Here is an 11,280-nt window from a genome sequence, read left to right on the forward strand (position 1 = left end):
TCCCTGACTTCTTCTGATAACAATTTTCTCTATCCTTGGCTACCTTGCTCCAAACAATTATTTGTTATTCAGCAAATGTACTGCATGATTCTCTCTCAGATAAATTGGAAGAAGACAAAATATAATTGTTATTTTGAGATATATCCTTATCGCCCTCAGCACCCTCACCTTGAACAACTGTTCTTCCAGGGCATTGCCTGTAGCGTCTCTGTAAGCCTTCCTGTTTCCTGCTTCCTTGCTTGGCCTGATTCATTAGGACCATGGAGAAGTCTGCACTGTCACTCATGGCATTCCTCTCACAACGTTACAGAGAACAGCTCTTGGTATCAGTTGATTATAGCACCATTAGGAGGACAAGCCTCTGTTACACTTACTTTCCACCTGCTCTCAAGTCAGGGTTTACTCCCATGTGTTGGAAAGAATGCTTTGGGTGAACACCTGTCTCTTCCTCCAAGGTTTCTGTCATTTTGCCTTTACCACAAAAGCCAGACCTTTGTCCACCTCAACAAAACAACAAAAAAGGAATTATCTCATGTTTCAAAATCTAGATCAGCCCTTTGTAAGCTGAATCTGTCCCATGTATAATAAACCCTGCCTGCAAGATGCCTGGTGTGGATAACTTGACATGACCGCCAATAATTTTAATCCTTTCTGTGGCATAGTTTTACAAACTGCAAACTTTTCAAAGAGCTTTTTGACTGGCTTTTGCTTCAGAAGAGTTCCCAAATGTAGTTACCTAAAGCAACTACTTATAAACAAGGATTCTTCTGGGAAGTCTTTCTGATATGGTTCAAGCTCAGCTTGTCTCTGTTAGCCTAGCTTAGGTGCCTATAGTCAGTTAGTGAGTTGACTGGAGACTGGCTACTTCCCATAGCCTCACATATCTGCTATCAGCTGAGACAAAGAAGGGGCATATATCTCTCATCAGCCAGCAAGATAGCCTAGACTTATTCACATGATGGTGGACATAGGATTTCAAGAGCAGCAACAAGGGGAACCCTAATGCACAAAGTGATTTGCAAGGTTCTGCTTACAATATATTTGTTACTTCTGTCCCATTGGCCAAAGCAAATGACAAAGTAGCCCAAACTCAAAGGATGAAGAAAGCTTCTACCTCGAATAGGAGGGATTCTTAAAGATGTAGATACAAAGACAGGAAGCATCTATGCCCATTTTTTGCATCTGCCATAAAAGAGCAGTCTCCAACCCAGGCCTCAGGCTTCCTTTTCAAAGCCTCAGGCTTCCTCAGGCTTTCCTTCCTTTCTGTCCACTCAGTGGACTCATTCCACTCCCACGGGACCCTTCAGAAGCCTGAGATATGTCCTATATCATCTCTAGTTCCCCAAATCTGCACTGGTGTCTATCACACAAAACGCCATTCTGTATGGCTTGGGGTAAAAGACGATCCTTTTTGGAAACAACTATATATTTTGGAAACAAATCAGGAACTCAATAGTTAAAGTTTGAGTAGCATACCATTACTATGTGAATTTTTAAGAGCTGCAGTAATTACCATATTGAGTTCTTTTAACTTCAATTACTCCTTAACTTCAAGTACTAGCATTTCTGTAATATTGTATAATTTACCCATAGAGAAACATCCTCATGTCTTGTACCTGGCACTTCATTCTCTGCACTTTTCTTTACAGCTTCCAGATTGCAAGGTATACTAATACTTGTTAACATACACATTGTGGAAAATCTGGAATTGCACTGTATAATATAGTTATTAGCCACATGTGGTTATTGAGTATTTCAAAAATGGCTAGTTCAAATGTAGATGTGCTTTAATTTAAATATATCTATATTAAATGCAGTATATATATATTATATATATATATATATACTGCATTTTTAGGATGTGGTATGAAGAAAAGAATGTTAAATGCAATGCTAATAACTTTCATATTGATTACATATCAAAATGACTCTATTTCAAAATTTGGGTTAAATAAAATATAGTATTGAAACTAATTTCAATGTTTATTTTTACTTTTTAAATGTAGCTACTGAAATGTATACACTTTGGCTCTCAGAATTTATTCTAGAAATTTACAGAAAAATAAAAGATAATAGGTTATATTAATGTCAACCAAATTATGTTCAAATATATTTGAGAACAAAGAACATTATGAAAGATAAAGAAGTTTATTGCATAATTAAAAAGGGTCAGTTATCAAGAAGATACAAATTCTAAACATTTATGCCCCTAATAAGAGTACTTTAAAATATTTGAAGCAAAAACTAAAAGCTGCAGGAAATCATAGACAAACCTAAAAAGAGAATTTTGATACCCCTTCATCCAATCATTGATAGAACAGATAGACTGAAAATCACCCAGGATAAAGACTGGAACCATATTAGCAACCAACTTTATCTAACTGACATTTATAAGGAGGGCCACTCAGCAGCAAAACACAGTCTTTACAAGAATACATGGAATACTGACAAGTGCCACATTCTAAGCCATAAAACATTTATCAATAAATGTGATAAATCCAAGGCAGACTGGTCAGGAAGCAAAAAGAGAGAAGATATGAATTATCAGCATCAGGAACAAGCATCACTATAGATCCTACAGCCAATCAAAGAAAAAGAAAGTCACAACTATAGAAGTTAGTAAGGTAAAAAATACTGTAGTTTGTGTGAGTGTTGCGAGACCTCTCCTGCACAGTGAAGTATACTGATACTGCAACTTCTTTCCTGAGCATGTATCCAAGAGAAAGCCTCAAGCAATTTCCTCTTCGCTTTTTTCTTGCTCTAGTTTTTCAATCTCCAGAGACAATTTATATACCTCCAGGGCCACCTTTTCCTCCAAGGCATTCGGGAGACACTTTAGGAGTTTTTGGCCTTTCAAGACTGCCTCACAAAGTTCAGTAGGTACCTGAAAGAGCAAACAAAAAGAATGCTTTCAGAAAGTTTCCTCATCATTGTAAAGGCTGCACTTCTTCAGGAAATCTTATGGCATAAGGAAGACTGGAAAATGAAGAACCCCAGGACCCATGAGGGATAGGAAACTCCAGAAAAATACTTTGGATCCTAGAAAAATATTGCCCTGAGAATTCAGTCTGTGTCTGTTCTCAAATAATAACCAGCATCAGTGCCAAGCATAGAGGAGGTATAAGCAGAAAGAAAATCCCCCCCAAAACCAACTAGCATGTCAGTTCTGCTGACCAACCAGAAATGGAACAAAACCACATAATTTATTGGAGGAAATACCAAAGGCTAGATATCTGGTCAATAAGACACTTTTATTCACACACCTGATATGACCTACTTAAGGTGGAAAGAGACAATAGACACCTTATAAATTCACCCCCCCCCAACTGAAATAGACCTTTAGGACATATTATTTCTTTTTCTATTTTATGAACCATCCCATTTCCCTTTAATTTATTTTGAGGTGTCATATGACACAAAATTCATTGGCTGTTACTCACCTCCTCACACTTGGGCACGTCCGGACTCCAAGATTTGTTCTCTGAGCAAAAGATGTTCTGGGAACCAAACATCCTATAGCCAGGATCACAAGTGACGGTGACATTTTCAGGAGTGACATATTGATCCTTCTCCACAGACAGCTTTCCATTTGATATTTCTGGTTTTTGGCATACAGCTGTAATCAAGACACATTTTCTTAGCATTGTGACTATCTCAAATACAACACATCTTAAGACCAATCATATCATTTAAAAAGGATAAAAATATTGCTGAATTCTACCTTCCTTTTCTACTCTACTGATACACTACTACTACTACTACTTCAACCAACACTGGCAAGTACTTATGGAGCTCTGGCTGGAATCACCTATGTGCAAACACAATATATACATCATTTAGTGTAAGCTTTCAGCAGCTCTGTGAGGGAGGCCCTATGGTTATCTCCACCTTAGAGACGAGGCAACTGAGACACAGGGAAGTTAAATGCCTTGCCCCACATCACATAATTACAGCAGCAGAACAAAAGTGAGAGCCTAGGTGTTGTTCTGAGCGGTTAACTTCTGCCCTATGGGACCTCTCTTCTTGCCTCAGTTTCTTCTTGTGTAAAAAAAAAAAAAAATTAGCACTAGTATTCAGCTCCTGGAATTATTATGAGTGAAATGATTTAAATAACCTTTAGGAACATTTTCCTTATTCTACCACAATAGCTACTTACCCAATAAGGAGGTCAAGCCCAACAGTTAACGCTTCCATGAAAAGTTCTGTCCTCTATAAGAATTTGAGGGTGCCATTTATTGGATATGTGGGTATTAAACCACAGTGGACCTCACTCAGGCTCAAGCACATGCTCGTGACAACTCTACCTCTGGCTGGGAGGACACATTCTCTCAGAATCACTTCTGAATTACTCCACAGTAGCTCTATCTCTTAGTGCTATTCTGCCTCCAGAGAACCTAGATTACCTTTACATTGAGGAGCCGGTGGTGACCAATTGAAAAATGTGCAGGCGATTCTAGCCTCTCCAACAAGAGTATATCCTTCCTGACATTCATACTCAACCACATCAGTTCCCAGTATTTTTTGTTCAATATATGTAAAGTGTCCATGTTTAACTTCAGGTGGTGAACTACAACCTTCAATGGTGAAAGAGAGAGAAGAGGTTTTTGTTGTTGTTGTTTAAACAAAGCAGCACATTAAACAAAGCAGCATTCAACTAAACTGATCTATTGAAAGACTTTCATCCTTCCCAATCAATTTCATTGCCCATAAGATAATTGGAATAATTCACAAAGAAGGAAGGTGGTGGTGGTGGTTTAGTCGCTAAGTCGTGTCCAACTCTTGTGACTTCATGCACTGTAGCCTGCCAGGCTTCTCTGTCCATGGGATTCTCCAGGCAAGAATACTGAATGGGTTTCCATTTCCTTCTCCAGGGAATCTTCCCAACCCAAGGAAAGAACCCGGGTCTCCAGCATTGCAGGCAGATTATTTACCAACTGAGCTATGGAGGAAGCACCAAAGAAGGATTGTGCTCCTCTATTACCATGTGGCTGGAAATTAAGGAAAGGAGGTATGTATAAGGGTATCTGAGGGAAAGAGAACTGATCCTCACCTTGTGTACACTATTTTTTAAATAAGTTTAAATATTTAGCAAAATATGTGTATAAGCATTTACTATAAAGTGTCAGGCAGTACATGAAGCATTGAACAAATATTAACTCATTTAATTCTCCCAAACAACCCTATGAGGTAGGCATTATTATTATTATTATCATTTCATAGATGAGGAAACACAGAGAAGTACAGTAACTTTCACAAGGTCACACAAGGGAGGGACTGAGTCAGTGCAGTTCTGCTCCATGCAGACTATGGTCTTGGCAATACACTGCCCTCAGCAGAGAGAATGGGCTACTTGGGGACAGTGGAAGACTTTCAGTAATTAAAGTTTAGAGTCAGTCTTTTTTTTCTTTTTAACTAAAGTTACTAAAGAAACTTTTGTGATCGATCAAGAGACATTGTTCTGTGAAAACTTGTAGGGACTGTGCAAATCCAGAATACCTTACCACCTCTGTACCCATCAATACCAAGAGTATTCTGTGTTTTTGCATCTTTTATAGAAGAGAATGTTAGAAAATGTTTTCTGAAATTACTTTGATAATGAAATAAGCATTAATCCATATGAAGACATTATATCAAATTTCACAAAGCCATGGAGGATTTAGTTAATAATTTTAAAATACTGGTAAATACACATAATTTTAAGAAACAGATGTTAGGTTTATTGGTACTTGGAAGGTTTTCATAATTTTGTGTCTTCTATAAATAAAAGATTAAAGCCATAGAGTAAACCTGGGTTCAATGAATTTTCTAGAGCACCTCACAGAAATCAGAGAAATATTTCATTTACCAGATTTATGCTAAAAGTATACAACTCAGGAACAGCCATACAGAAGAGATGCAAAGGGCAAAGTGTGTGAAAGGGGCACAGAGCTTCCATGCCATCTCCAGAAATGCCAGTTTTCCTGCAACTCTACACATTCACCAACCAGAAGCTCTCTAAGTCCCATCTTTTGGGGGTTTTATGGAGGCTTTATCACATAGGCGTGGCTAATAAAAACATTGGTCATTAGCAATTGATTCAACCTTCAACCCCTGCCTCCTCACCAGAGACAGAGGGTAAAACTGATAATTCCAACCCTCTAATCATATGATTAGCAACCAGTGCCCATCTTTGGGCTTACTCATGGTTCAGTGGTCAAGAATCCGCTTGTTATGCAGGAGACACAGGAGACATGGGTTCGATCCCTGGGTCGGGAAGATCCCCTAGAGGAGAGCATGGCAACCCACCCCAGTATTCCTGCCTAGAGAAACCCAGGAAAAGAGGAGCCTTGCGGGCTACAATACAAAGAGTCAAACACGACTGAAGCGACTTAAGCACCCATCTTTAGTTGGGGTTCCAAAATTAGTTCCTTAGACAACTTTCTCATCATCTTTACTTAGGATATTATCAGAATGTTGGAAGCTGTGAGCCAGGAACCTTGGACAAAGACCAAATACATTTTCTGAATGACCAAACGACCAAAAAAATTTTTTTTTCTTTCAAATCACATTATCACATTTGTGAATGTACCTGACCAACTCTGGCACACAGCAATCTTTGGTTTCTCTGAACTACATTTCTTGTTAGTAATAACAGGTGTATCTATCTATGTCCTAAACACTCTGTTAAGCACTTCACTTACAACAATGCATTTAATCTTAAAAAAAAAAAAAAAACCTTACTTGAGTGTCATTGTCATCCTCATTTACAGATGAAGGAACAGACTAATCTGATCAATAAAGTATAAATAGAAAGACTAAGCAAATAAATCACACAGTGAAGTACAAGTCTTCAAATATGTTAAAGACATTCTATTTTCTGTCTCACTGGTTTGGCAGTTATATTGTGGGGTATGTGTGTGTGAATATCTGTGCTGACAGATAGATAAGTAGATGGACAGATCTTTATTCTCCTTTTGCATCTTGAGGGCAGGGAGCACATTTCATACCTCTCCACACCACAGACACTTAGAATGTTCCTCTGAAAGGGGCAGTTCCCAAACAGATATTTGTGAGAAGGCGATGTTACCTATACAGGAAGTCTAGAGCTCAAGTATAGCCCTTCCTGAGGCTCACGTGAAATAAATTTTTATTAACACAATAGACATAAGATTGTTGCACTAAACTCCATGGAGAATATTAAGGAGCACATTGGAGCCTCGTTAAAATAGTGAGGATGACATATGAATAGTTAAGTCAAATAGCAGGCAGAGTATGGTATTTGTCAAAAGAAAGCAGAAAATATGTAGTATAAGAAGAGGGAGAGAGACTCCCAAGCATTAAATATGCCAGGAAAATGCCTCCTAGGGAAAGGACTTGGAATTGGATAGTTAGCTGCATTGATGAGGCATTTTATATTGAGGGGGAATTATGTTAGCAAGAATGAGAGGGAGCAAATCACATGGGAATCTTTATGGTTGGTTAGTAGGCTGGTTTGACTAGAGAATCACATAGGGGAGAAGTGTGAGACGTAGGCTATGAAGCTGGGATCAGATTAAGACAGGTTTTAAACAATAGGCTGGGTTAAAGGCATAATTCCATAAACAATGGAGGAATTAAGGAAATGGAAGGGAAGGAGTTTCTTCAAAAGATAAATGAATAGCTCACAAGACTTCTTGATCAATGATATATGGCCTTTCTTTACTGACTTACCCAATAGAAATCGAAATTCAAAGATGAACGTGGAAGGTTGGTAGAATAAATACACCACACACAGAGACACACACACACATACACGAAAGAGAATCTATTATATGCTAAATAAGTTAAAAAAAAATCATCAGGTCCAATTCCTAGCCAAACACTTGAAGAAGTGTATAATCCTATATTGACTTTTTTAGCCTTTTCTCAATTATTTTCATCTTTTTGCAGAAGAAGCCTCCAGAATAATGATACCACCATACCCTCTTTAGAAATTAACTTAGACAAAAGGAAAATCATATAAAAAAAAAAAAAGGATCTATGGATTAAAAGAAACTCAAGAGGAGTATGAATCAATTGTGATGTGTAGACCTTACTTGGATTCTAATTTGAATAAATAAAGTTACAAAAACATTTATAAATCAGACCATCAGGAAAATTTGAAAACTAGACACTTGATATTATATAATTATTACTTAATTTTACGTATGGCAATGGTTTATCTTTTAAGAAAGAATGCCTATCTTTTAGAGATACATGCTAAAATATTCAGAATTAATATCCAAGATTTCCATCTAAATAGCTCAGACTGGGCAAAATGGATGTGGATATGGTTAAAACAAGAATGGTCATGAGTTGATAATTGCTGAATCTGAGTAATAAGTATTTGAAGCTTTGTACATATTTTAAGTTATCAATAGAAAAAAAGAAATCACATTTTCTTATTAAAAATATCACCTTTAATGCACAGATTGTATTCATATAAAGCACAACTAAATGCTCTAGTCACATTTCTCCATAGAGTCCTACAGGTATTTTCAAATCTTCTCAATGCTGATTAATTTATAAACATTACCAAACTGCAAAAAATAAAACTTTACATATAAAATGTCATTACAGAGAGCTTTTTCACATATAACTTATGACTTAAGATTCTAGTTAATTTTCTCAGAATTAATAGTAAAAGTTACAATTTCAATTTTGCTTAAGAGATGGTAATCATATGCCAATGGATTAGAAACAAAAATTATCTCTGAGGGTTATAAACTAATTTAAAAATTAAGAAGTTACAAACATTTGTGAGTTCATATTTATGTATAATTATGAAAGTAATGTTATTTGCAGTTTATTCTTTTTTTAATTGAAACATAACTGACCTCAATATTATGTTCAATCTAGGTGTACAACACATGTATTTACCTTATAAAATGCATGCATGTTCTATTGCTCAGTCATGTCCAACTCTTTGTGACTCCATGGACTGTAGTTCACTAGGCTCCTCTGTCCATGGGATTTCCCAGGCAAGAATACTGGAGTGGGTTGCCATTTCCTTCTCCAGGGGATCTTCCTGACCCAGGGATGGAACCTGCATCTTCTGCATTGCAGGCAGATTCTTTACCATCTGAACCAGCAGGGAAGCCCTTTATAAATGCTCACCATGATAATCTAGTTACTATCTGTCATCATACAAGGCTATTACAATACTGTTGACCATGTTCTCCCTTCTGTTCATTTTATTCCCACAACTCATTATCTGTTTACCAGAGCAAACCCCTAGAATTCATACAAAACAGCTGTTTCTCTAATAATAATAATAATATAAATATAAAAGTACTAAAAATACATTTTGAAAATATTTGGGAATTCAGTTGTTCCATTAATAAAATAGAAGTTAATAAACAATTTATTATAACATTGGTAAAGCAATTTGTTAACTGAAATTGACATTAGTAAAACAAGTTATTTTACCTCCCACAAAGTAATATAAAACATTTCAATTTGATCATACTTTTAAAATTCCTAATATGGAATGAATATATTTGCAACTGATTGGTTTAACTACCTTCTTGCCATTAATTGAACACTTTTCTATTGCTTTTCTGGGACCTGAGAATCCGCAGCTATTTTACTCACCTTGTAAGCTGTCAGGGCAGAGGAGCACGGTCAGAATCCCAAGGAGGTACAAAACTGGGGACTTTCTCCCTGACACAGGCTCCATGGTAAGTGTTGACAATTGTGACCAACGGAAGCTCAAAGATCACAGGTTGCACCTGAAAATATCTGGAAGGAAGAGAGTGAGTTAGCAGCAGCACTCTCCAAATGAGTTCAGCTGCACAATAGTCAGCAAAACCCCAGCGTAAAAAGAAATACAGGTCAAAACTCTGAACTGAGAACTTCCTCCTCAGTTAGGAAGAAACTGGGCGGAACAGGGCAGAATTAGGACTTTTGCAATCAACTGAGTCAAAGGGCACTAGAAACCTCAATATTATCATCAAGATCTGATGCCACGAGCAACTGGGACTTTTGAGAGTATTTCGAATTCTGAGAGTATTTAGAAACCATAACCTCAATCTTTTTTGTTTTTATTTTTATTTTGTGCTAGGACTGGAAATGGCTCTCTTGAAATGTAAATGATTAATTTCTGAGTGACAAGATAAATAAGGGATTTTTTTTTTTAAGCACTTTGGTTCAGAGTGGAAGTCTCCACAATTCTCAAAGCAAAACTTGAGTTAGCTCAAGCTGAGCATTAAGTTCAGTGGAGCTTGGATACTAGTGTGAGAAGAAGCCATTCCTGAAAAGCACTAACTATTAGGAAAAGTTGTGACTTTGATTATTAGTTTGGACTGCCAACAGCAGGACGAAATTTTAAAAAACAGAACCTGTTGGAGAAAGCTGTTTCCTTCCTGAAGTTCTAAAGCCCAGTGGGGAAAGACAAGCATGAAAAGACTCAGGAATATAAATGGGCCTGAAAATATGACTCTTCCAAAGAAAGGCAAAGCCAAAAAATGCTCAAACTACCACACAATTGCACTCATCTCACGCGCTAGGAAAATAATGCTCAAAATTCTCCAAGCCAGGCTTCAACAGTACATGAACTGTGAACTTCCAGATGTTCAAGCTGGATTTAGAAAAGGCAGAGGAACCAGAGATCAAATTGCCAACATCTGTTGGATCATCAAAAAAGCAAAAGAGTTCCAGAAAAACATCTACTTCCACTTTATTGACTATGCCAAAGCCTTTGACTGTGTAGACCACAACAAACTCTGGAACATTCTTAAAGAGCTGGGAATACCAGACCATCTGAGCTGCCTCCTGAGAAATATGTATGCAGCTCAGGAAGCAACAGTTAGAACTGGACATGGATAACAGACTGGTTCCAAATAGGAAAAGGAGTACATCGAGGCTGCATACTGTCACCCTGCTTATTTAACTTATATGCAGAGTACATCATGAGAAATGCTAAGCTGGATGAAGTACAAGCTGGAATCAAGATTGCCAGGAGAAATATCAATAACCTAAGATATGCAGATGACACCACCCTTATGGCAGAAAGCAAAGAAGAAATAAAGTGCCTCCTGATGAAAGTGAAACAGCAGAGTGAAAAAATTGGCTTAAAACTCAACATTCAGAAAACTAAGATCATGGCTCCTGGTCCCATAACTTCATAGCAAATAAATGGGGAAACAGTGACAGACTTTATTTGGGGGGGCTCTAAAATCACTTCAGATGGTGACTGTAGCCATGAAATTAAAAGATGCTTGCTCCTTGGAAGAAAAGTTATGACAAACCTAGACAGCATATTAAAAAGCAGAGACATTACTT

The 11,280-nt window shown here is 37.2% G+C and overlaps 1 protein-coding gene across 1 annotated transcript; it reads right to left on the bottom strand.

Annotated features, from left to right (window-relative positions):
• Positions 1 to 2,063: 2,063 nt before the first annotated feature.
• LOC120860743 (apolipoprotein R-like) lies at positions 2,064 to 9,876 on the bottom strand. The gene is made up of 4 exons (XM_040236480.1): positions 9,592 to 9,876; positions 4,404 to 4,574; positions 3,441 to 3,616; positions 2,064 to 2,884 (listed from the first exon to the last, which is right to left on the bottom strand). The coding sequence occupies exons 1-4, from the start codon at positions 9,674 to 9,676 to the stop codon at positions 2,729 to 2,731; spliced, it is 588 nt and encodes a 195-aa protein (XP_040092414.1). The 5' UTR covers positions 9,677 to 9,876; the 3' UTR covers positions 2,064 to 2,728.
• Between the last annotated feature and the right edge of the window lie 1,404 nt (positions 9,877 to 11,280).

The sequence above is a fragment of the Oryx dammah genome, unplaced genomic scaffold (assembly GCF_014754425.2).
Source record: "Oryx dammah isolate SB20612 unplaced genomic scaffold, SCBI_Odam_1.1 HiC_scaffold_11170, whole genome shotgun sequence".
Taxonomy (NCBI): Eukaryota; Metazoa; Chordata; class Mammalia; order Artiodactyla; family Bovidae; genus Oryx; species Oryx dammah.

Coding starts and splice junctions, on each gene's coding strand:
- LOC120860743 (XM_040236480.1), bottom strand. CDS start 9,676: ATGGAGCCTGTGTCAGGGAGAAAGTCCCCAGTTTTGTACCTCCTTGGG. Junction 4,575..9,591: donor CTGCCCTGACAGCTTACAAG/GTGAGTAAAATA, acceptor TCACCATTGAAG/GTTGTAGTTCACCACCTGAA. Junction 3,617..4,403: donor ACCGGCTCCTCAATGTAAAG/GTAATCTAGGTT, acceptor TCTTGATTACAG/CTGTATGCCAAAAACCAGAA.